The sequence below is a fragment of the Phoca vitulina genome, unplaced genomic scaffold, assembly GCF_004348235.1.
Source record: "Phoca vitulina isolate PV1807 unplaced genomic scaffold, GSC_HSeal_1.0 scaffold3, whole genome shotgun sequence".
Taxonomy (NCBI): domain Eukaryota; kingdom Metazoa; phylum Chordata; class Mammalia; order Carnivora; family Phocidae; genus Phoca; species Phoca vitulina.
In genome coordinates, this window is record NW_022589706.1 from 55413628 (window position 1) to 55440651 (window position 27024).

General features: G+C 37.1%; 2 protein-coding genes across 2 annotated transcripts in view; one reads left to right on the top strand and one right to left on the bottom strand.

The window, feature by feature from the left end:
- The window catches only part of ART3 (ADP-ribosyltransferase 3), a 122812-nt gene that overhangs the window by 15015 nt on the left and 80773 nt on the right, over positions 1 to 27024 (top strand). The gene's annotated exons all lie outside the window — the stretch shown is intronic.
- Positions 11927 to 13841, bottom strand: CXCL11 (C-X-C motif chemokine ligand 11). The gene is made up of 4 exons (XM_032400564.1): positions 13636 to 13841; positions 12936 to 13062; positions 12749 to 12821; positions 11927 to 12521 (listed from the first exon to the last, which is right to left on the bottom strand). Exons 1-4 carry the CDS (start codon positions 13694 to 13696, stop codon positions 12480 to 12482), a joined length of 303 nt encoding a protein of 100 aa, XP_032256455.1. The 5' UTR covers positions 13697 to 13841; the 3' UTR covers positions 11927 to 12479.

The window sequence follows — 27024 nt, forward strand, 5'->3', positions numbered from 1 at the left end:
GAAGTCAGACACTTAGCCAGCTGAGCCACCCAGGTGCTCCATGCCACGTCACTTTTACAAAGACATATGTTAGTATCTGTTTTTGACAACTGAAAGAAATCCAAAGAGGATTTTAGCTTTTATGGAAAAAGGTGAAAAATGAAAAGGGTGTTCAGTGTTTGTTTTGCAGAGCCATTATAGAGATAGTGCACACCCGGAACAGCAAGCATGGCCCACCAAACTCCTTCCCCTGGAACTACACTGAGCATCTCAGCATCAGGCTGCCATAGCTTTGAACTGTGTCTGTGAGCATCTGTGCTTCATCTTTATTTATTTTGTGCATCTGTTAGCAAGATGTGTCCTAAGTTATCAGAAAAACCTAAGAGAGGTTATTTTTTGGGTCTGGGAAAACTCAAAAATTTTTCCATATAAATTAATGGTAATTATTTCTTTGCTTTATGACATTTGACTTAAGAAAGTTTTCATAGGAGGGCACCTGGGTGGCTCAGTCGGTTAAGCGTCTGCCTTCGGCTCAGGTCATGATCCCAGGGTCCTGGGATCAAGCCCCACATCGGGCTCCCTGCTGCTTCTCCCTCTGCCTGCCGCTCCTTCTGCTTGTGTTCTCTCTCTCTCTCTGTCAAATAAATAAATAAAATCTTTTAATAAAAAAAAAGAAAGTTTTCATAGGAATGCTGTACTTTCAGATATCGGAGGAAACCTGTACCTGTTTTATAATAAGCCGTAATAGGATTCTTTATTTTTTCTTTTCTTCATTTATTTTTGAAGATTTTATTTATTTGTCAGAGAGAGAGGGAGAGACAGAGAGCAAGCACAAGCAGGGGAGCAGCAGGCTCCCTGCATAACAAGGAGCCTGACGCGGGCTTGATCCTGGTACCCTGGGATCATGACCTGAGCAGAAGGCAGGTGCTTAACCGACTGAACCACTCAGGCATCCTGCCAAAATAGGATTCTATAGCGGGATTACCATTTAGGCAATCTAACTCCAGAGTCTCATAACCAGTCTACTGTACTGAGAATTGCTTTTATCAGCCTCTAGTGACAAAATCTATGACATCAACCAACAAATCAGGGTACCTGATCACCTGAAATTAGTAGCATCAGTTGTTCCTCAGGAAGAAACAGGTTTCTTGATGAATCTGTCTGACCCAGGATCAAGAGGAGTATCAGACAGGGACCTGGAAGAAAACTGAAGGACACTCAGCTGGAATTCTGAAAAAGATTTAATGAAGGTGTGTGCAAGATTAAAAGAACCAACATGGGATGCTGAGGGCATCTGTGGGAAATTCATAACATCTCAAAAAGTGGCAAGGCAAGGAAAGGATGTTATTGGAACGTAGTGATAAGCCCGTTCCATATTAACGGAAATAATGTATTTTTATTAAAAATAATTGTATTTTCCAAAAAAATTTGTGAAAAGAGTAACATTGTTTTACATTTTTGCAAATCTCTTTAGAGTCTGCAATGTCTTGCTTAATAGAAGATAGCTAGATTCTCATCTATTTATGCATTTAATTTGTTGCAGTATTATGTGCCAGCTAGCCCCTGGGAAACTCATGAGAGAATGAGAATAAAGAAGACAAATAATGCCTTAATATTACTATGAAAAGAGTTTTGACTTTTGGGGTGCCTGTGTGGCTCTGTAGATTAAGTGTCCGACCCTTGGTTTTGGCTCAGGTCATGATTTCAGGGTTGTGAGATCAAGCCCCATTTTGGGCTCCATGCTTAGTCGGGAGTCTGATTCTCTCCCTCTCCCCCTCTCCCCGCTCATGCTTGCGTACTCTCTCTAAAATAACTATATTTTAAAGATTTATTTATTTTTGACTTTATAGACTTCCTGAGAGTGTCTCAAGGACCCCTGGGGGGGGGGTGCCTCGATGGCTCAGTCTGTTAAGCCTTCAGCCCAGACACAGGTCACGATCCCAGGGTCCTGGGATCGAGCTCTGGGATCGAGCCCCACATCAGGCTCCCTGCTCAACGGGGGGGTCTGCTTCTCTCTCTCCCTCTGCTCCTCTTCCCTGCTTGTGTTCTCTCTCTCTCTCAAATAAATAAACCTTTAAAAAAAAAATGAAGGACCCCCTAGGGGGTGAGGGTGGGGGTGTCACATGTTGAGAACTACAGTCTTATAATATATATATATAGTATTATTTTATAATAAATGTATTATATATTTATAAATTTATATTTTAATGCAAAATAAGCAACAATAATGACAAATTAATGAAAATACAAATGATTCACAAGATTATGACTACTATAAGTTAGAAAAACAAGTATTTGAAGTATCTATGAATTTTCTAAGAACATTGTTCAGTACAACATTTGCCAGCTATACAAATGTGAGGATTACTTAACTATACAACTAGAAGACCACTCTGTGCAGAATCTGGTGAAAACCCTTTGATTTCTGCTGCTCCAGGCACCAACAGTTTTATTTTACTAGCATGGGTGCTGTAAGAGTTCAAGTAAGTATGACATGATCTTAGTCCTGAAAAAGCAAGTATTGTAGAATAATTGACAACCAGCCATGGACACTCAGAGATCATCAAAGAGATCCCATGATTACTGAAAGGAGTCTTAGAATCTCCTAGGAGAGGAAGGCATTGTAAGCAGGTAAGAATGATGTGTTACAGTAGAGGTAGTAAGGAGAGAGTGATGTATTTTAAAATGTATATGTGTGGGATGGCTCAGGCAAGGACTATGGCAAGTAACTTTTTTTTTTCTTGTGGATTCAGAGAATCATTTATTTTTTAGAAAATGATTCTTCTAATACATATTAGTATTAAATTATGGTATTGACCAATTCACCTCTTTCTATCAAAATGTCTTTTTGGGACAATGTGACCCTTAATTTTGAGAGTTTTACATCCAAGATATTTTTGAAATATTTTCTTCCTTTTAAAAATTAATTGTATACACACTACATCAAAAACTAATGATGTAATGTATAGTGATTAACATAACAATAAAAATTAAAAATTAATTGTATACAAAAATGGCAAAGAAAGCAATGTCTTGAATACTATAATATTGAAAATTAATTTCCTTAATACTACTTCAAGTTTTCCTGTAATATAGAAAAGAATTCATGCCTAAACTTAGTCAAATTTTCTTAGAAGTCTATTTTTTTCATATTTAAAGTCAATTAACATATAGTATATTATTAGTTTCAGAGGTAGAGGTCAGTGATTCATCAGTCTTATATAATACCCAGTGCTCATTACATCATGTGCTCTCCTTAATGTCCATCACCCAGTTACCCCATCCCCCTACCCCCCTCCCCTCCAGCACCCCTCTGTTTCCTGAGATTAAGAGTCTTTTATGGTTTGTCTCCCTCTCTGATTTTGTATTGTTTTATTTTTCCTTTCCTCCCTCTGTGCTCCTGTGGCTGGTAACTCTTGAACAGAGTATGGAAAAGTGAGTAGGTGTTGGACAAGTGGATGAAGGAGAAGGGCATTTCAGATAGAAAATAGCATGGAAGTGACAAATAATTGAATATGATGGGAGTAGAGAGTTTATGGAGGTTAACAGCAGCATTTATAAAGATAGCTAAGCAGTGTGTACTTTATTCAGAGGCAGTGAGAAGGTGTTGAAAGATTTTAAAAGGAAAATATCAGATTTGCATTTTAGAAGATACCAGAGACAACCAGATCTGAACAATAGTTAAAGCAGTAAAAACAGATTTTTGTTCCAGAACTATTGCAATAGGGAAAAAGATACTGCAGAATAGAACTGGGCTCAGTTCCAAATACAGTATGGAAAGGTAGGGATTTATAGTCAAGGAGTGTGTGTGTGGTGGTGGGGGTGGTTAATGCATGTAACATTATTAAGGGAGTAGGGTAATTTTTGCTAAACTGATCTAAGGGCTAATTAGGGCTTGAACTGAAGCTTGAATCACAGAGATAGAAGAGAAAGGGATGAATTGAAGAAATTTAATGTGGTATGGATTGTACTTGCAGGTCATGTCATTTGGACAGATGCTGAATATAAATGGCAAGAGGTTCCTTCCAATCCTTGCTTTGCTTCCTCTATTTTTTTTTTTTTTAATAGGCTGAGTAGAATATATGTGTGTGAATGTGTGCTGTGTGTAGATACATTTTTTGTGCTGTCATATGTATTAAAGGCAATTTAGATGATTTTATTTTCAGAATCTTGTGACAACCTGGAGAGTGATGAAACCAGAGCAGGTAGGCCATAACCGTATGGCTTTGTTGAAGAGAGGCCCATTGTCAAAGTATAGGTAGAGATAGGGGCAGTGTTGGTTTTCTTTTGGAATTGCCATAGAAAACAGAGATCATACTTTGAAATACAGTGCTATGTTTCTGAACTCATGCATTTCGGAGGACTTTTACAAATATGGCAGACTTAGTCATTTGGGGGAAAAGTTAACATTTGAGAGCACTATAAAAGTGTGTTTAGTAAGGGTGCATTACCTCCTTCATAAATCAGAGATTTAAATAAAATATTCTGTGAATTTTTTGTTCCATTTTTAGTCAAAAGTTTAGAACAGGTCCAGATTTAATTGTAATTGATTCATTGTTGTCTTTTTTGGGAGGAGGAATCTTAAGTATGTAGTTCAATTTGATGTAGTTTAATAGTGCATGCTATTCCATATTTTATTTTTTTAAAGATTTATTTTTAGAGAGTGAGCGAGTGGGGGGAGGGGCAGAGGGAGAGACTCTTCAAACAGACTCCCTGCTGAGTGCAGAGCCCAACTTGGAGCTTGATCCCAGGACCCTAGATCATGACCTGAGCCAAAATCAAGAGTCAGATGCTTAACCAACTGAGTCACCCAGGTGCCCCGCTATTCCGTATTTTAGATCATTTCATTTTCTTCAAGCTCTTACTGACAATTTGTCTTTTCTTTGTAAACAATTTAAAGAAATGCTAAATGATGATTTGTGAGAAATTATGGAAGGTCTCTTAATTCACCTCAGGGCATTTCTAATATAGTAGCAGTCTATTGAGCAGCACCAAGCAACTTCATCTGCATTTATGGGGCTGGGATTTCCAGGAAGTGTAGTTATCCTAATTTGGTACCTAAATGAAACTATAGTTGCAATGTACAGAAAGATGTCAGTTTCAAATAAAATTTACAGACAAGGCAAGAAGAAGCAACTAAGTAATACTACCTTTCCCTCCCCTACCAAACAGCTGTGGGTATGAGAGTATACTGTTTATAACCCACAGGATGCATTGACTGTATCATAAGGATTTACATTTGTTGGTTCTGGAAGTCTTTAAGAAACATATACTAAAGAGGTATATTAATTCTTTGTGGGTATATTTAGTACATATCAATGGCCAAACATAATTAAATACAATTTTTTCTAGTATTATTATGCAAAATTATCCCATCTATTTATAAGCTCCTTTTGGTTAATTAGAGGAAACAGTTCGGAATTTCTAAATCACTGTAAATATTTGCATCTCAGGTTGTATATATTTAAAACTCAACCTACAGGGGCGCCTGGGTGGCTCAGTCAGTTAAGTGTCTGCCTTTGGCTCAGGTCATCAATGATCCCCGAGTCCCAGGATAGAGCCCAGAGTCCCAGGATCAAGCCTGGGGTCCCAGGATCGAGCCCCATGTCGGGCTCCCTACTCACTGGGGAGTGTGCTTCTCTTGCTCCCTCTGCCCCTCTCCCTGTTCCTTCTCTCTCTCTCGCTCTCTCTCAAATAAATAAAATCTTTAAAAAAATTATGTAAAAAAAAACCAAACCCAGCCTACAGCTAAACCATATCTTCCTCTGATCTCCCTATTTGTGTTAGTGGCAGTATTAATCTTTCAAACATCAAAATCTCAGCTTTTCCTGATTCCCTTCTTTGCTTTCATTTCAGATTCAGATTCTTAGCATTTTCCTTGATTCCTTAACCATTTAAAACTATACAATTCAGTGGCTTCAAGTGCATTCAGTGTTATATAATCATCACTGTTATCTAGTTCTAAACCTTTTTTATTACCCCAGACAGAAACTCTGTACCCATTAAGCAGTCACTCCTCATTATCATCTCTCAGCCCCTGACAACCATTAATCTGTTTCTGTTTCTATGGATTTGCCTATTCTAGATAATTAATATAAATGGAATCATTAATATGTTACCTTTTGTGTTCGGTTTCTTTCACTTAGCATCTTCTCCCACCCCCCACCAAAGATTTTATTTATTTATTTTAAAAAAGAGAGAGAGACAGCACAAGTGGCGGGAGGGAGGGAGAGAGAGAAGCAGACTCCACGCTGAGCCTGGGGAGCCCAAGCTGAAATTAAGAGTTGGACACTTAACTGACTGAGCTACCCAGGAGCCCCTTAGCATCTTATTTTTAGGGTTAATCTAGATTGTAGTCTCTGTCAGTATTTCATTTCTTTTTATGGCTAAATAATATTCTATTTTGTATATATACCACATTTTCTTTTTTTTTTTTTTTTTAAAGATTTTACTTATTTGACAGAAACACAGAGAGAGAGGGAATACAAGCAGGGGGAGTGGGAGAGGGAGAAGCAAAGCAGGCTTCCCGTGGAGCAGGGAACCCAACACGGGGCTCAATCCCAGGACCTGAGCCAAAGGCAGATGCTTAACGACTGAGCCACCCAGGCGTCCCTATACCACATTTTCTTTATCCATTTATCTTTTGATGGATATTTGAGCATTTCTACCTTTCAGCTATTGTGAATAGTGCTGTCTGAACATTTGTGTGCAAGTTTTTGTTTGAATAACTGTTTTCATTTCTTTTAGTTATATACCTAGGAGTGGGATTGCTGGGTTATATGGTAATGCTGTTTAACTTAGTGCCCTTACTTTTCAAACCAGTGTTTCCTGAAATGTGGGACAATGCCAGGGGGCTCACTGATAATAACATTTAATATTAGTTCATTAATCTCATTTTAATTTTAGCCCCCCTGATTAAATCATGGAAAGTGTCAATTTGGTATTAGTATAGCTTTCAAACACCTCATCAACTATGTTAATCTCTCTTTGACAAACAGAGAAGGCCTGAGGCCTTGAAATTTGGCACAGTAACATCTAGCTGGAATTTAGTATTTGTTCATTGTGTTTCCTTTTATTGTTACTTTTTTTTTTAAGATTTTATTTATTTTTTTGGGCGCCTGGGTGGCTCAGACGGTTAAGCGTCTGCCTTCGGCTCAGGTCATGATCCCAGGGTCCTGGGATAGAGTCCCGCATCGGGCTTCCTGCTCAGCGGGGAGCCTGCTTCTCCCTCTGCCTCTCTCTCTCTCTCTCTGTCTCCTATGAATAAATAAATACAATCTTTTAAAAAAAAGATTGTATTTATTTTTTGACAGAGCACAAGCAGCGGAAGCAGCAGGCAGAGGGAGAGGGAGAAGCAGGCTCCCCACTCAGCAGGGAGCCCAATGTGGGGCTCGATCCCAGGACTCTGGGATCATGACCTGAGCCGAAGGCAGGTGCTTAGCCGTCTGAGCCACCCAGGCGTCCCTTATTGTTACATTTTATTTCTATAGCAAGTGATACTGATTTCACACATAGTAGTGAAAATTTGCCTTTTTATGTAAATGTAAGTAAAATAAAAGTGATACACAGAATTTGCAAAATATAATGAAGATTGATCAGAAAATACGGTAAAAAATTGTGAAGATGGTATGAGAATGACTTGAAGTTTGGGAAATACAGACCTGAGCCATGACAACATATTTCTTTTCCCAGTCTTTCCCAATTCCAATCAACCTTCTGTCCTATTCCCAGAATAATTTAGAATATTTGGATAGGTTCATTCTCCTGTTCATGAATGTTTAATGAATCTCCACTTTATAAAGAGTAAAACTCAAGGTTGGTTAGTTGGACTTTTGAAGTCCTTTATATCTTCACTCCAAACCAATCTAATTATTATTTTCAAAACTCACCTTCTACTTTCTTACCATTGTACATTCCTACATGCTCTTTCTCTGATGTAAGTTCCTTTCTCTTTAGTTTTGATTGCCAGTCATTCTGTTCTCAAATATTTTGAGAGTCTCATGTGCTAGGCACTTTACTGTGGATTAGGACTAAAATGGCTTTTTTTAAAATTTTATTTTATTATGTTAATCACCATACATTACATCATTAGTTTTTGATGTAGTGTTCCATGATTCACTGTTTGCGTTAACACCCAGTGCTGCATTCAATACATGCCCTCTTTAATACCCATCACCAGGCTAACCCATCCCCCACCCCCCTCCCCTCTAGAACTCTCAGTTTGTTTCTCAGAGTCCATTGTCTCTCACGGTTCGTCTCCCCCTCCGATTCCCCCCCCCCCCATTTTTCCCTTCCTACTATCTTCTTTTTTTGACATATAATGTATTATTTGTTTCAGGGGTACAGGTCTGTGATTCAACAGTCTTACTATCACCATAGCCCATACCCTCCCCAGTGTCTTATCACCCAGCCACCCCATCCCTCCCAGCCCCCACCACTCCAGCAACCCTCAGTTTGTTTCCTGAGATTAAGAATTCCTCATATCAGTGAGATCATATGATACATGTCTTTCTGTGATTGACTTATTTTGCTTAGCATAATACCCTCTAGTTCCATCCATGTCGTTGCAAATGGCAAGATTTCGTGTGTTTTTTTTTTGATGGCTGCATAATATTCCATTGTGTATATATGTATGTGTGTGTACACACCACATCTTTTTTATCCTAAATGGCTTTCCTTTTGAGCTTGTACTTGTGGGAGGGAGAGTAGATATTAGGCAGAGGAATAAATCTTTACAGTTAACAGTTGCAATAAATACAGTTACAATAAATAGTGTGATAGAAAAGAAGACAGTGTTACAAATACAAATAGTATATTTAGTCTGAGATTGAAGGGGTGGTGATGACCTCTTGGTGAAAATGTCATGTAAGCTGAGATTTAAGTGATTGGTAGGCGTTAGTTTAGTGAAGAAACGGGCAGAGGGAATGGTATGTGCAAAGGTACTAAGGTGGGAAGAATCTTGGCTCAATATGTTCATTCTTTAATATGCTTATTTTGCCATGAAGAAATTTAAGTATATGTTATCTACTCAATAATAATGTACTGGTTTATACTGCTTTCCTAAAAGAACCAAATTTATCATGTAGTCCTAACTCAATGATTTTTTAAAGATACTCTAAAAAAAGAAATGACTGCCAATAGTAAAATATTAGATCCAGGTCTTAAAACTATACTGGGAATTTATATAGAAGTTTCATTTCAATATGGAATTTATATAAGTTTGTGATATATAAAATATTTATGCTATATATCTATATTATGTCTTTATACGTATTTGTATTATATCATACTATAAATATGTGATATAAATTATATAGATTTATATACAAATACCTTGGATAACAGTTGGCATCTCATTATTGCTTGTAGGCACCAGTCAGAAAGCCATTCAGTAAGAGGGCCTGTTTGGAGCCAGATACCCTGCTCTGCTACTTTTCTGTCCATTCTATGATCCACTTTATGGTTGGCTCCGATATCAATGGGAAAGATGCACAAATGATATGTTAACATCGCTTTTTTAAAAAAGATTTTATTTATTCATTTGAGAGAGAGAGAGATTGAGAGCACAAGCAGTGGAGAGAGGCAGAAGGAGAAGAAGAGTTCCCGCTGAGCCAGGAGTCCAATATGGGGCTTGATCCCAAGACCTGGAGATTATGACTTGAGCCAAAGGCAGATGCCCAACCATTTGAGCCATGCAGGAGATCCCCCCCTTTTTTGTTTTTAAATACACAGAAATATCACATTATTTTATGGTAATTTTATAACAAATATTTTCATGTTTCAAATGTATAGGTGTCTATAAAAAGTGCTAAATCAGCTAGAATTTTTGGTTATGTGCAGAGAAACCAACACTCGTTAGCTTCAACAGGAAAGGAATTTAATTGTTAGTTGAAGAATCTGTAGGAAGACTGAAAAGTCAGGCTTGGAAAATGGACAAAAACCCAAGGGAGCTAGCTTGCAGGAGGGACTAGCCATAGTCATGCTCTAGGAATATGTGTTAGGAAGCCACAAATCTAGTAAGATTTATACTACTACTACTACTGCCACTTTAAATACTTCTTTTTACTGATAGCATCTTTGTGGTGCCAGCTGGGTAGTCAAAGTCAAAGTCTAGGGTAGGAGTGGTCAGGCTGAGACCTTGCTCTGGCTGCCTGGGAGGATCTCCTTCCTATGGTTTTCTCTTTTGACCTCCAACCCAGACTCCCATAATAAGGGATTTGCCCTAAGTAAAAAAGGGGTGTGGACCTAGGAAGACCCCTTTAAAAAAGGAGACCACTGTCTTTCACAATTACCCATTAAAATATATTTTTAAACAATTCTATGTGATGACAGGTAGCTGTATATTTCTTGAAATACAAGTTAAAATTGTTAAAGGCATCTCAATTTTTAGAAAACAAGAAGGGTTGTGATATTTTACTACAAGAAAATGATTTTGATTCTTTTCAAATTAAATTTGTCTAGATATCCCAAAATTTTATGGTGTAGGCATGATTAAAAAGTAGATTATGTGTTTTTCTAAGAAAAAGAATCCTAGAGTACAGATCTTTTACCTCTTTGGTTAGGTTTATTCCTAGAGATCTTATGGATTTTGGTGCAGTTTTAAATGGGATTGATTCCCTGATTTCTCTTTCTGCTGCTTCGTTATTGGTGTACAGAAATGCAACAGATTTCTGTATGTTGATTTTGCTCCCTGTGACTTCACTGAATATGTGTATCAATTTTAGCAATTTTTGGTGGAGTCTCAGATTTTCTATATAGAGTATCATGTCATCTGCAAATAGTGGAAGTTTGTCTTCCTCCTTGCTGATTTGGATGCCTTTTATTTCTTTTTGTTGTCTGATTGCTGTGGCTAGCATTTCCAGTATGATGTTAAATAAGAGTGGTGAGAGTATATATCCCTGCCTTGTTCCTGACCACAGAGGACAAGCTCTTAGTTTTTCCCCATTGAGGATGATATTAGCCATAGGTTTTTGGTAAATGGCCTTCATTATGTTGAGGTGTGTTCCCTCTAATCCTACTTTGTTGAGGATTTTTATCATGAATGGATGTTGTACTTTGTCAAATGCCAAATTATGGAAAGAGCCCAAATATCCACTGATTAATCGAAGGATAAAGAAGATGTGATACACACACACACACACACAGAGTGAAATATTATGGTGTGTGTGTATGTATGTGTATATATATACACACACACACACAGTGAAATATTGTGATATATATATATAGAGAGAGTGAAATATTACTCAGCCATAAAGAAAATGAAATCTTGCCATTTGCAATGATACGGATCGAGCTAGAGAGTATTATGCTAAGCAAAATAAGTCAGAGAAAGACAAATACCATAGATTTCACTAATATGTGGAATTTAAGAAACAAAATAAATGAAAATAGGGGAAAAAAAAGGCAAACCAAGAAACATACTCTTTAGAGAGCAAACTAATGGTTACCGAGGGGAGGTGGGTGGGGGGATGCATTAAGTAAGTGATGGGGATTAAGGAGGGCATGTATGATGAGCACCCGGGTGTTGTATGTAAGTGTTGAATCACACCTGAATTCTACACCTGAAACTAATATTACACTGTATATTAACTATAACTGGAATTTAAATTAAAAAAAGAACCCCAGAAAGTAAAGGTGATTACCAGATACATGCATATATTCATTTTTAACATTTTTTGTAGGCAAAAGTGTTTTATATTTAAATTAAAATGTATCCAAAATATTGCTACAATTTGTAAGTATAGATAAAACCAAAATGCACAGTAAACACACATATCCTTATTGCACATCTCAATGAAAGGGGTGCATGGGTGGCTGAGTTGGTTAAGTGTCCAACTCTTGGTCTCAGCTCAGGTCTTAATCTCAGGGTTGTGAGTTCAGGCCCTGCATTTGGCTCCCAGTGTGAAGCCAACTTAAAAAATAAATAAATAAAACCAAACCACCACCACAAAATCTCAATGAAAAGAAAAAGTTGCTTAAAAAATCAAATTAAGACCAGAACTACTAATTCAGTTATGAAATATTTGCACTCTTACCTGTTTCCTTAGCTTATAATTTTTTCCGTAGTACATTTCATGAATTATAGCCTTTTTATAAAACAGTAATATATATAAGAACATATTTGTGCTATGGCTTTTGGGTAAAAAAATGTGGATTTGCATTAAAAATTATTTGGGGAATGTTTATTACACACATGGATGCATTTGACTCATAGGTCTTGACTCCAGTAATAATGTTAATATCTTCATTGTAAGTGAAGGTTGTAATATGGCAGATAGATCAAGTACAAACACATAACTTCTAGATACAGAAATGTTTTCATAGTCACAAAAGAATAGTTCTAACCATCAGATTTCTGAGGTTTGCTGACATAGAAATGAATGAACGTACTTTGCAAGAGGCAGGAGAAAATCCATTTCCTCTTGTGGAATTCTTATCACTTTAGTTGTCACAGTTAAACTTGTTCTAAGTTTTCAAATCCTCTTTTCCCAGGACTTTCATACATTTTGGTATTTTAAAAAATTCATTCTTTCAATTTTCTGAAATGAGAAAATGAGAGTTTTTAAGCGTTGTGCTGCTCTTGTTTCCCAGTGATTGAGTTGACATGTAAAAACATATGGCAGGAAAGGAAAGCTAGTTAAACCAAAGACTTCTTATCAAAATGCTTCACACAAAATCCTAGCAGAATATTTTCTGCAAGTCTGTTTTCTCAAAAGATCTGTCTTGGATAAAATCAATTATAAAATATCAGTATCTGGTACCCTACCTTGATTATAATGCTTGCTTGCTTCGATTTGGGATTTAGGCATCTTTGTCCTTTATTTGCTTTCAGGGTGATACTGTTAAGGGAAAATCCAAAACAGTTTTAAATTTTGGATGGAAAAACATAAGCAAAACAAAAAAACATAAAAAAGCTTCCCACCACTGTCATCTTTAGCAAGTTCGTTACTTACATCACTTCTATTTTGTCACAGTTGTTACTCGGATAAATTATGGTCGCTTTCTCAATATCTGCCACTTTCACTGCTTTTACTCCAGGTCCTATGCAAAGACAGCGTCCCCCTTTGAACATGGGGAAGCCTAGAACAGATCACAGCATCAGTTACTAATACATCTGATTGCAACAGATGATTGTAGTTTATAATCCTGGTGAAGAATATGAGCAGGGTTTTCATTAAGGATAAAGATAGCAATTTGTCAAATAGCACTTGACACTGCTGTTACTGGGAAAGGAACATAAGTAAGATGTTGATTTTCTCCTTAAATTTGTAAACAAACCATTAAAGAATAAAGGGAAGCATGAAAATTTATTGGAGATTAAGATTATTTGCTTCTTGTTTTTGTGCTCAAGAATATTTCCAGGAAGCTAATAACATTATCTTACATAAAATCTTAACATTTAAAACTTCTGCGAAAGGCTCTTGCCAGATACTGTAGGCAAATCAAAAACTCCATCAAGTTTATCAGTTCTAGTTTCACCAATTATCTCTAGTACCTTAAACACTTCAAACATTTTCTGTCAAAGCAGTAGTAAGTTCTAATGTGTGAGGTTAAATAAAAATTTACTAAATCTTTTAAGAAAAGATGGAAAAAAAGACATTTGAAGCATTAGAAAATAAATTTATAAGCTAAGAAGTAAAAGGTGCCATATACCTTGAACAGTTGTAGCACAGACTATCACAGCCAAGGCTATAACCATGCCCTTCACACTCATGTTTGTCTTTCGCAGCTATTGCCGCTGCTTCAGTGTCGATACTCTTCTTGGAGGGAGGAGAAATGCTGAACGTGAAAGGAAGTTCTTGACTGGCATATGTAGGGCACTTTTATACACCTACAATCCTCTTAGGGCAACAGGAATTCCCCTCCTTGAGTCATGCTCTTTTGCTTCCAGGAGTTTCTGTTTTGTTCCCATCTACATGTCACTGTCCTTTCCTGTTTGTTACAGTGCTGCAAGTAATAGGAATGTGAAAGCACTTTGTAAAGAGTAAAGAGCTATATAAACATAGAATCGGGTACACCCAAATGGGAACCAGCATTCTCAAAGTAGCATTTCCTAGAAATGTATTTCATTATGGGATTGACCATGGGCAGTGAATTCTGATTGCCATTCATTCTTTCAGTCAGGAAGATTGTCTTCCTACTCTGTCTGTTCACCCTCCATTCTTGACATCACTATACAAAAGAACATTCTTAAACAGTTTTTATTACCTTTTGCTTTTAAGTCCAAACTCTTAGTATGTAAGGCCTACATTATTTGACATCAAATGACTTTTATTTAACCTTATTTATATTTATACTGACTATAATTGCACATCTGAAGAAGTCTCCCTGTACTTCTGAATTTATATCCATTTGTTTTTTCCATGTTTAATAGTTTTTACTTTATGTATATTTTAGTAGTAGTATTTAGTGTATAAAGTTGTCTGACTTGTGGATTTATAAAAAATGATCCTCTTTTCTCATGTGATGTTTTTTACATCTTGGGTTCTACTTTGATATAACCCTTATTTTCTTTCTATGTATATCTATCTTTTCCACCCAAGCTTTCTAGCTCCATTTGTTTTAAATGGGTCATATGCAGATACTTTAAAATGTATCTAAAGGATGTTTAATGGGTGAATTTATTTACTGAGTAATTGGTAATTTGTAAACTTTTAAAAATGCTTTCTTGCTGTTTCCTGTTTTCTTTGTTTTATTTCTTTTTTTAATTCCAGTATAGTTAACATACAGTGTTCTATTAGTTTCAGGTGTATGATCTAGTGATTAAAAAATTATGTACATTAATCAGTGCTCATCATGATAATTGTATTCTTGTTCTTTCTTCACCTATTTCACCCATCCCCCCACTCACCTCCTCTCTGGTAACCATCAGTTTGTTCCTATAGTTAAGGGTCAGTTTTTTGGTTTGTCTCTTTTTTTCCTTCGTTCGTTTTTTTGTTTGTTTCTTAAATTCCACATAGAGTGAGATCATATGGTATTTATCTTCTCTGAGTGACTTCTTTTGCATAGTATTATACTCTAGATCCATCCATGTTGTTGCAAATGGCAAGATTTCTTTTTTTATGGCTAATATTTCTGTATGTGTGTGTGTGTATATTTCTATATCTATATATATAGATTTATACACACACCTCATCTTCTTTATACATTCATCTATTGATGGACACTTGGACTGTTTCCACGATTTGGCTATTGTGAATAATGCAGCAATAAACATAAGGATGCATATATCCTTTTGAATTAGCATTTTCATATTCTTTGCTTAAATACCCAGTAGTGTGGTTACTGGATCATATGGTAGTTGTATTTTAACTTTTGGAGGAACCTACATACTTTTTTCCACAGAGACACTAGCAGTTGGCATATCTAGATTACTTTCTCCCTTTAAATTAAATGTCTTTTCTTGAACATTTTTCTTACTTGAAAGGAATACATTGTTTTAAATTTTGCTAGTAATCCATAAAGTTTTTTTTTTTTTTTACCTTACATTTTCGCATTATTTATATCAACCATGAATAGTATCTTCTGGTTCTTTCTTTTGTAAGATGAGAAAATCACTCTATCACACATTTCCTCCTATTTCCTACTTCTGTTGCATAATCTGGGATTTAGGTAGTCTACTGTTCTCAGATGATTATTTTATATTATTTAACTTCTCTTTTGAGAATTATAATTTACATTTTATCCTGAAATCATATATTTATTTACACATATTCCACATTTAAATTCGTTTAACAACCAAAAGTTTTTAAAACCTTAGTTTTTCACAATCTTATTTTTTTATTGAGATATAATTTAGATACCAAAAAATTTACCACTGTAAATATACAGTTAAATGTGTTTTTTGTTTGTTTGTTTGTTTTAGAGAGAGAGAATGCACGCATGAGCTCGGGGAGGGGGGTGGCGGGCAGAGGGAGAGGGAGAATCTTAAGCAGGCTCCATGCCCAGTGTGGAGCCTGCTGTAGGGCTAGATCTCACTACCCTGAGCTAAAATCAAGAGTTGGATGCTTAACTGATTGAGCTACCCAGGGGCCCCAGTTCGGTGGTTTTTTAGTAAGATTGTACAATATCTGATTCCAAAAACCTTATTTTGATTCCAGTATGGTTAACATACAGTGTTGTATTCCCAAGTGTACAATATAATGATTCAATAATTCCATATATTACTCAGTGCTCATCAAGATAAGTGTACTCTTAATCCCCTTTACCTATTTTTTTTTTAAAGATTTTATTTATTTGACAGAGACATAGAGAGAGAGGGAACATAAGCAGGGCGAGCAGGAGAGGGAGAAGCAGGCTTCCCGTGGAGTAGGGAGCCCGATGGCAGGGCTTGATCCTGGGCTCGATCCCAGGATGCTGGGATCATGACCTGAGCCGAAGGCAGACGCTTAATGACTGAGCCACCCAGGTGCCCACCCCTTTACCTATTTCACCCATCTACCCACCTACCTCCCTTCTGGTAACCATCTGTTCTCTATAGTTAAGAGTCTGTTTTTTTGTATTGTCGCTTTTTATTCCTTCATTCATTTGTATCTCAAATTCCATGTATGAGTGAAATCATATGGTATTTATCTTTTCTCTGACTTCTTTTGCTTAGCATTATACACTCTAGGTCCATCATGTTGTTGCAAATGGCAAGATTTCATTCTTTATGGCTTTTTTATGGTTTTACCACATCTTCTTTATCCATTCATGTATGGATGAACACTTGGGCTGGGTTCATAATATGGCTATTGTAAATAATGCTGCAATAAACATAGGGGTGCACATATCCTTTTGAATTAGTGTTTTCATATTCTTTGTGTAAATGCTGGATCATATGGTAGTTATATTTTTAATATTTTGAGGAACCTCTATGCTTTTATCCACAGAGGCTGGACCAGATTGCTTTCCTACCAACACAAGGGTTCCTTTTCCTCTATATACTCACTAACACTTGTTGTTTCTTGTGTTTTTGATTTTAGTCATTCTGACAGTTGTTAGGTGATATCTCATTGTGGTTTTGTTTTGCATCTCCCTGATGATGAGTGATGTTGAATATCTTTTCATGTGGTTGTTGGCCATCTATATATTTTTCTTTGTAGAAATATCTGTTCATGTCTTCCCATTTTTTCATTGGATTATTTGTTTTATTGGTGTTGAGTTATGTAAGTTCTTTATGTATTTTGAATACTATCATACATTATTTGCAAATTTCTTCTCCCATTGCATAGGTTGTGTTTTAGTCTTGTTGGTTGTTTCCTTTTTTGTGTGGAAGCTTTTTATTTTGATGTAGTCCCAGTGGTTTATGTTTGCTTTTGTTTCCCTTGCCTCAGGAGACATATGTAGAAAAATGTTGCCACAGCTGATGTCAGAGAGATTACTGACTGTGCTCTCTTCTAGGATTTTTATGGTTTCTGGTATCACATTCAGGACTTTAATCCATTTTGAGTTTATTTTTGTGTATGGTGTAAGAAAGTGGGTCAATTTCATTCTTTTGCATGTAGCTATTCTAGTTTTGCCAACACTGTTTGTTGAAGAGACTGTTTTTTTCTCATTGCATATTCTTTCCTCCTTTGTTGAAGATTAATTGGCCATATAATTGTGGGTTTATTTCTGGGTTTCCTATTTTGTTCCATTGATCTATGTGTCTATTATTTTTTAAGAGATGTGGGGAGGGGAAGAGGGAGAGGGAAAGGAAGAATCTTAGGCAGGCTCCATGCCCAGTGTGGAGCCCAACACAAGCTCAGTCTCACAACCCTGAGATCATGACCTGAGCTGAAATCAAGAGTCAGACGCTTAACCAACTTAGCCACCCAGGCACCCCTGTGTGTTTATTTTGTGCCATTACCATACTGTTTTGAATACTGCAGCTTTGTAATATAACTTGAAATCTGGAATTGTGATAATTCCAGCTTTGACTTTCTTTTTCAAGATTGCTTTTGTTGTTCGGGGTCTTTGTGGTTCTACACAAATTTTAGGATTGTTCTAATTCTGTGAAAAATCCTGTTGGTGTATTCATAGGGATTGCATTAAATCTGTAGATTGCTTTGGGTAGGATGGACATTTTAACAATATTTGTTCATCCAATCCATGTACATGGAGTGTCTTTCCATTTGTTTTTCTTGCCTTTAGTTTCTTTCAGTGTTTTATGCTTTTCATAGTACACGTCTTTCACCTCCTTGGTTAAGTTTAATTTCTAGGTATTTTATTATTTTTGATGGAATTATAAATGTGATTGTTTTTGTAATTTGTCTGCTCCTTCATTAGTAGTGTACAGAAATGCAACAGTTTTCTGTACATTGATTTTGTATCCTGTTACTTACTGAATTCATTTATCAGTTCTAGTAGTTTTTTGGTTCAGTCTTAAGGATTTCTATCCATAGTATCATGTCATCTACAAATAGAGTTTTACTTCTTCCTTACCAGTTTGGATGTCTTTTATTTCTTTTTGTTGTGATTGCTGTGGCCAGGACTTCCTGCACTATGTTGAATAATATATGAATTGGTGAGAGTGGGTATCCTTCTCTTGTTCCTGACTGTAGGGGAAAATTCTGTTTTTCTTTATTAAGTATGATGTTGGCTGGGGGCTTTTCATATAAGGCCTTCATTATGTTGAGGTGTGTTCCCTCTAGACCTACTTTGTTGAGGGTTATTGTCAAGAATGGATGTTTTACTTTGTCAAATGCTTTTTCTGCGTCTATTGAAATGATCATATGGTTCATATCTTTTCTCTTATGGATGTAATGTACCACATTGGTTGATATGCAAATATTGAACTACCCTTGCAACCCAGGAATAAATCCAATTTGATCATGGTGAATGATTGTTTTTAATATGTTGTTTGATTTGGGTTTGCTAGTATTTTGTTGAAGATTTTTGCATCTGTACTCATTAGAGATATTGGCCTGCAGCTCTCTTTTTTGTACTGTCTTTATCTGGTTTGGGTATCAGGGAATGAACTTGGACGTTTTCTTTCCTTTTGTATTTTGTGGAATAGTTTGAGAAAAATGGGTATTAACTCTTTAAATATTTGGTAGCATTCACCTGTGAAGCCATCTGGTCCTGGACTTCTGTTTGTTGGAAGTTCTTTGATTACTGATTCAATCTCATTGCTGGTAATCTGTCCAAATTTTCTATTCCTTCCTGATTCAGTGGGGAGGTTGGCATAGAATTTTTCATAACATTCTCTTACGAGCTTTTGTATTTCTAGTGGTGTCAGTTGTTATTTTCTCTTTTTCACTTGTGATTTTGTTTATTTGAGTCCTCTCTCTTTTTGGCTGAGTCTGGCAAAAGGCTTATCAATTTTGTTGATCTGTTCTCTTGGGTTTTTTCTTTTTTTTTCTTTTTTAATTTGATTTATTTCTGCTCTAATTATTAATATTTCCTTCCCTCTACTGGTTTTGGGCTTTTGTTCTTTTTCTAGCACTTTTAGGTGTATGGTTAAGTTATTTATTTGAGGTTTTTCTTGTTTCTTGAGGTATGCCTGTATTGCTATAAACTTTCCTCTTAGAACAGTTTTGGTGCATCCCAAAGTTTTTGGACCGTTGTGTTTTCATTTTCATTTATTTCTATCCTTGGATTTCTTTCTTGATTTCCTGGTTAACCTATTCATTATTTAGTAGCATGTTATTTAACCTCCGTGTATTTGTGGTCTTTCCAAATTTTTTCTTGTGGTTCATTTCTGGTTTCATAGCATTGTGGTCAGAAAAGATGCATGGTATGACTTGGATCTTTTTGAATTTGTTTAAACTTGGTTTGTGGCCTAATATTCTAGAGAATGCTCTGTGTGCACGTAAAAAATACGCATATTCTGATGTTTTAAGATGGAATGTTTTATATATATATATATATATTATATATAAATAATAAAAATAAATAAAATAAATAAATAAAACAATAAAAAATAAATAAAATCTATTTTCCCTGTTATAAGTATTGCTACTCCAGCTTTCTTTTGACATCCATTTGCGTGATAGATGTTTTTCCATTCTCTCACTTTCAAGATATGGTGTCTTTAGGTCTAAAATGAGTCTCCTGTGGGTTGCATATTGATGGGTCTTATTTTTTTTATTTTTATTTTTATTTTTTTAAAGATTTTATTTATTCATTTGACAGGGATAGATACAGTGAGAAAGGGAACACAAGCAGGGGGAGTGGGAGAGGGAGAAGCAGGCCTCCCGCAGAGAGAGCAGCCTGATGTGGGGCTCAATCCCAGGACCCTGGGATCATGACCTGAGCCGAAGGCAGACGCTTAACCACTGAGCCACCCAGGTGCCCCTTGTGAGTCCTTTTAATGATTTTATCAGATACACGTGTTTTTTTTTTTTTTTTTTTTACTACTTTTGTGCTTCATACTTTTCTTACTCTTATGGTCTTTCCTTTCAACTCAAAAAGTCCCCTTTAACATTTCTTGTAGGGTGGCTTAATGGTCATGGATTCCTTTAACCATTGTTTGGGAAATTTCTTTTAAAATTTTATTTATTTATTTGAGAGATATGAGAGAGAACGAAAGGGAAAGCATGAGCAGGGAGGGGCAGAAGGGGAAGCAGACTCCCCGCTGAGCAGGGAATCGGATACAGGGCTGATCCCCAGGACCCCAGGATCACAACCTGAGACGAAGGCAGACGCTTAACCGAGCCACCCAGGAGTTCCTGAACTCTACCTAATTTCTGATATTAAAGAAGAGATATCTGAAATATGAGCACAAAGAGAAGAAATAAGCTTTTAGCTTTCAGTGATTGAAGATTTGAAAAATAGTTATAGTTCAGTTTACTTTGCTTTTTAACTATGTCTATTCATGCTGGTCAGACACAGGCTTTTCTTGTTCCTGGAGTTGTATAATGTTTTTCCATTGTCTTGATTAAATTTATTGCAAAGGAGAGGGTTTCCTGGAATAGCTAAGCTACAGGTGATTTACTGAACTACAGCTTTTTCATTTTCTTAGAAGTTACTCAAGATTTTGATCTACCATTCCTTGTCTGAAAAGAAAACTTAGTATTTACCCTTTTGGAATGAGAGTTATCAAATAATCATTATTTGCTTTTTTTTTTCTAAAGATTGTATTTATTCATTTGAGAGAGAGAGTGAGCACAAGCTGGAGGAGGGGGGAGAGGCAGAGTGAGACGGAAACTCCCCACTGAGCAAGGAGCCCAATGCTGGGCTCCATCCTAGAACCCTGGGATCATGACCTGAGCCAAAGGCAGATGCTTAATTGACTGACCACCCAGGTGCCCCCATTATTTGCTTTTTAAAGTGTAGCATATAAATATTGTTTATCTAGGACCAAATTTACTTGTCTTGACCTGTTACTTTTTGCCAGGTTTACTGCCAAGTTGATTTTATTAGGTTATAATTAACAAGTGTAAAAGAGAAGCTACTTGATTTGTTTTCACAATAATTCAGAAGGGAAAAAAAGAACATGGGTTTAAAATGAACTACTTCCATTTAAAAATTTAGGTAAAATTTAAAAACCTCGTATAGTAAAATTTAGAACACAGAATAAGAAACAAGTTCTGTTACATCAGTAAATAGATTAACCCTCTTTTCCATGTCTTCTATACTCCGCACAGAATGCTGCCATTAGCATGTATTGAGCCAGGAGCAGTGGGTTGTACAAAGTAGCTTCAATATCACCATAAACCTCAGAGAAGTCGTTTTTCTCACAACAAAGGCAGTTTTGTGGATGGCCTTAAACTCGCTGCCTGAAAAATGACTCTAATCCACAACTGCCAGGTAATGTGGATGTTCATGTTAATTTTCTGAGTTGGGAAACAACATGTCTATTGTTAGGGGTTAGAAGCATGTGAGACATTAGCAATGAGCAACTTTACAAACAACTAATTGAAGGAAGTTTCATTCAATAAGAGTGAAAATTATGCAGTAGCTTCACTTACCATTAGTTTACTTCCATGCTATTCAGAGAAGTTGGAAGAGAGAGGAAAATTGATTCTGGCTGATACTATTTCGGGGCTAGTTGGAAAAAGAGTAATGCACAAAAGGATCATGCCTGGAGAGAAGAGTCCTGCATGTGAATGTTAAAGGAGCAGCTGTGTATGTAGGGTATGAAGCTGCACTGGATTTATTTGTATATATTTTTTAGTAGGATAAGAAAATAGCTGTTTATAAGGAGCATTTTGGTGCATGTGACTTAAGAGTTGCAACTAAAGGTTTATCAGTGTAATGTTTTAAATAGGAGATATAGTCAAAACTATAAAAACAAAAGGACTAGAAGGATGTTTTTTGTTACAATATTATCTTGATACTTAGAATAAATGACTTTCGGATTCAAAACAAAAACAACTTTTAAATATTTAGATTGGCTATGTATTATTTTTACTTTGTACATTATGCTGAATGCTATTTTCCTTTTTAATAAAAAGCCAACAAAACTCTATTCTCATTTTCTTATTTCTGAGATTTTCCTAACTTCCTGGTTCCACCTTAGATATACAACCTAGCTTGCTTTCAGTATTCTTTCTTTTAACGTGGGGGAAGGTAAGTACTAGGAGGAATAGTCAGGGAAACATGGCTCACTCCTCAGCTCTAGTTCCTACTGTGCACCTTGCATCTGTATCAGTCGTAGGCTGAATATATGGTGGTAATAGGATGGGTGATAAAGACCACAGCTGCCACCATTTGTTGGATGCCTGGCATATGCTAGTGTACATACTGTCTCACTAGTCCTCAGAATAATTCTGTAAGGAAGGGCACCACCATCCACTGTTTAAAATGAGGCTTCAAAAGATTATGTAACTCTTCTTCAAAACATTTAACACATTTGGTAACACTTTAGTGAGTAGCAGAATTGGGACAGTAGCAGTGATAAAGCACACTGGAGTTCCATTCTGTGATGAAACGGGAGTGAAAGGTCTGAAGTGAAAGGTCTCAGAGGTCTGAATTTGTGATTCCCAGATATAAGCTTCCCAGAAAATAGAAAACTCAAAAGAAGATTGGAGTAGAAGACTAAGTATGGAATAATTTTGGATAAATAGACTCTTAGGGTCCTGGTGAAAGAGCAGTTAGGAAAGCTTGAGAAGGTCTAGAACCCATTTAATATATATTGTGAGACTTCTTAAAATTTTCCATTTGTTAGTAATATTTATCTCTATTTACCCATCATGACTAGCTGTAGTGACTCATAGAAAACTTCAGAACAATGGATGGTTACGCCAGGTATAGAGAAAAAAGAAAGAAGCCTGTGTTCTTTATTCAATTAGCTGAGATGGACAGCTAGCTACTGGTCTTCGGCAGTAGTTGAAGTCAGTGCAAGAGGCAACCAGCAGGTCAGTCCCTCTCCTTGGGAATTTATACTGGATGAAGGTCTTAGATCCTTCCAGGGAAAACAGGGAAGGATAGAGGAGGAGGTAACGAAACTGTTTTAGGACATCAATGTTAACTGTCACAGTGCTGCTCCTTATTGTCATCAGTTCATCCCACCACCTTTCTTCTTTAGCATATATTCTAAATCCTTTCTTAGAGTTCCAGTAGCCTTAATTTCCACCTGTCTCCTCATCCCAGGCCCCTTCCCTTCTTGTACCTTTGAAGTTTGAATTTACATATTTGGAAGGATGCCAGGAATCAGCCCAGCTAGTAGATGGAGTTCTGTAAGTTAAACTAGTGGAGGAAGACTTTTCCTTGTAGTTCTGGAGTCTTTACCAAATCTGAAGAATGTGCAGAGTCCAGAGCTGAGTCTAGAAAACTAGAGAGAGGCTGTGAACATATTGCCAAAATTGAGGTCTCAGAAATAGGTCTCACATTGCCAGGAATCCAAGAATTAGGGAAAGAGAAAAGAAGTTTTAGAGTCAATGGCCTTGGGAATTGCCGAGAACAAGCATTACTGCTTAACAGCAGCAGAGTAATGAGGTGTGAAATGTATTTTGATAGACCAGGAAAGAGGCAGAGTTCCTGTTGTCCATCAGGTTGGGGACAGAGCAAATAAGAAAAAGAGATGTATTCCTGACATCTTACATTGAGACCAGAAGTGTATTTCTCCCTAAAAAAAATAATGCATATTAAGTCAGTGAGATTTCTAGGCTAGCCTGCTAAAGTAGAGTTACCTCATAAGGCACTTGAAATAGAGACTCTGGAGGCACCTGGGTGGCTCAGTCGGTTAAGCTTCTGCCTGCGGCTCAGGTCATGATCCCAGGTCCTGGGATGGAGCCCCGCATCGGACTCCCTGCTTGGCGGGGAGCCTGCTTCTCCTTCTCCCTCTGCTTGCAGCTCTCTCTGCTTGTTTTCTTTCTCTCTCTCAAATAAATAAATAAAATCTTAAAAAAAATAAATATATACTCTGTTGTGAAAAAAAATTATCTTGGTAGAAAATAATGGGTCTTCATGTGAATTTTTGAATTAGGTTCCATTGATAAGTGGGAAACTACCTGTAAATTAGAATTAAAGAAAAGAATAGCCAAGGGGCAACTGGGTGGCTCAGTCGTTAAGCGCCTGCCTTCGGCTCAGGTCATGATCCCAGGGTCCTGGGATCGAGCCCCACATCAGGCTCCCTGCTCCGCGGGAAGCCTGCTTCTCCCTCTCCCACTCCCCCTGCTTGTGTTCCCTCTCTTGCTGTGTCTCTGTCAAATAAATAAAATCTTTAAAAAAAAAAAAAGAAAAGAATAGCCAAACTTCAGGATGTTATCATGGCTTATAGATATTCATTAAAAAGATAATTTACTCTTAATTTTTAAAAAATTAAAAAATAATAGTGACATTTTGAGGAATACTGATCATTTTATAGAATGTTCCACAGTTTTGGCTTATTCTTTGTTTTCTCATAATTATAATGAGGTTATGCATTTTTTGGCAAGAAAACTACAAAACACTGTTATGTCTGTGTCTGCCGTGAAGAACTATCACAGACTGGGGGAGACTAAGAAAAAGTAACTAAATACAATGTAGATCTTGGATAGGATCCTGGGAAGAAAAAACATTGGTGGAAAAATTGGTGAAATTAAATAAAGTCTGTAGTTTAGTTAGACTGTACTGGTGTTCATTTTCTGTCCTTGATAATTGTACTATGGTAATATAAGATATTAACAGTTGGAGAAGAAGAGTGAGGGAGGTAAGGATACACTGTACTATTTTTGCAACTTTCTAAAAGTCTAAAATTAACTCAAAAAGTTAAGAATAATATCTAATACTTACATCATTGCCTACTATGTGCCAGACCCTGCATCTATTTTAACTCTTTGATTTCTCTCAACAGCCCTGTGAGGGGAACTATTATTATCCCTATTTGACAGATAAGAAAACTGGATACAGAGAAGTAAAAAACATGTCCACTGCTACATGGTTATTAAGAGGTCACATAGCTAGAAAATGACTGTTGGAATTTAACTGAGGCATTCTGGATCCAGAAATTCATTGCATCATACTGGCTTTCAGTGTGCTCCTGCATGTGTGCATACATTTCCCCTTGCTTCTCTGCCTCCCCCCCCCAATATATATGACTTAAAAATAATTCATAAAGAGACGGGTTCAAGATGGCCATGTAGGAGGATCTTGAACCCACTTCCTACCCCAGACACAACATATTTACAACTACATATGGAATAATTTCCTCTAAGAAAAACCTGAAAACGAGATGAACAGAACCTCCACAATAAAGGATAAAAGGGCAGCATTGAAACAGGTAGGAGAGGCAGAGACATGGTCTCACAAACAAAACAAAACACACCCAAAAAACCTACCCCAGGCACAGCAATCTACAACCAGGAAGGATCTCAAAAATATGGAACTTTTCCTTGAGAAGCAAGGATCTCTGCTGCATATCAGGCACTCCAGCCTGCACAGGAGAGATGAGTCCCCTACATGCCTGGCTTTGAAAACCAACAGGGATTATATTCAGGAAAACCACAGAACTATAGGGAATGGAGAAGAACTTGGCTCTTTTTTTTTTTTTTTTAAGATTTTGTTTATTTGAGAGAGAGAGAACGCACACGCCACACAAGCACGGGAGGGGGCAGAGGGAGAAGGACAAGCAGACTCCCCGTCGAGTAGGGAGCCTGAAGTGGGACCTGATCCTAGGACCCTGAAATCATGACCTGAGCTGAAGTCAGACACTTAACGGACTGAGCCACCCAGGCACCCCAAGAACAACTTGCTATTAAATGGCTTCACAGACTCCCTGGCCATTGGACCCAGTGCAGAAGTACCAGTTTGGAAAGCACCTAGATTATAAGTGAAGGACGCACACTTACTAATCTTGAAGTTTCTGCCTGAGAGGCAGGAACTTTTTGGGACCCTGCTGGGATGGAGACACTGGTAGGTGCTATTTTTGCAATCTTACTCTAATGTGTTGGTGCCAGTACCAGCAGTTGCCATTTTGGAACTCTTCCTCTAGCCTGTTGGTGCAGGAGGGCACAGCCTGCTGAGGGCCCTGCCCATCCCTGCACTGCAGTCTTGCATCACAGCCAGACCAGCAAGAGCTCCACCTACTCTCATGTTGTGGCCCCACCAAAGCAGAAAGGTGTGCACCGCTCCCACACAAGATGCCGCTTGAGTGCTTGGCATGGGTGGCCAGAGGGGATAGCACTTCTGAGTTCCATTGTATATTTCTTACACAAAACTACTCCTTCAGGGCTGGGAGAGGTAGCTGATTTGCCTAATAAATAACAAAGATGCAGGCAAAATGAGGAGACAGAGGAATATGATCTGAATGAAAGAAGACAGAACTTCAGAAAAAGACCTTCATGAAACAGAGATAAGAAATGTGCCCAATAAACAGTTCAAAGTAATGGTCATAAAGATGCTCACTGAACTTGGGGGAAGAATGGGTGAACACAGTAAGAACTTCAACAGAGTTAGAAAATATAAGAAACTATTAAACAGAAGTTAGAGGGCTGAAAAATACAATAACTTAAATGAAAAATTAATTTACTAGAGGGGTTCAATAGCAGATTGAATGAAACAGAACATGTCAGTGAGCTGGAAGACAAAGCAGTGGAGCTCACCCTGACAGAGGAACAAAGAGAAAAAATAGTTTTTTTGTTTTTTTTTTTTTAAGTATTTATTTGACAGAGCGCACAAGCAGGGGGAGCAGCAGGCAGAGGGAGAGAGAGAAGC

Excerpts from the sequence above, each read along its gene's own strand:
- CXCL11 (XM_032400564.1), bottom strand. The coding sequence starts at position 13,696 with ATGAGTGTGAAGGGCATGGTTATAGCCTTGGCTGTGATAGTCTGTGCT. Across the intron at positions 12,822-12,935 it reads TGTGACAAAATAGAAGTGAT|TATCACCCTGAAAGCAAATA; the intron begins GTAAGTAACGAA and ends TTCCCTTAACAG. Across the intron at positions 12,522-12,748 it reads AAGCAAGCATTATAATCAAG|AAAATTGAAAGAATGAATTT; the intron begins GTAGGGTACCAG and ends TTCTCATTTCAG.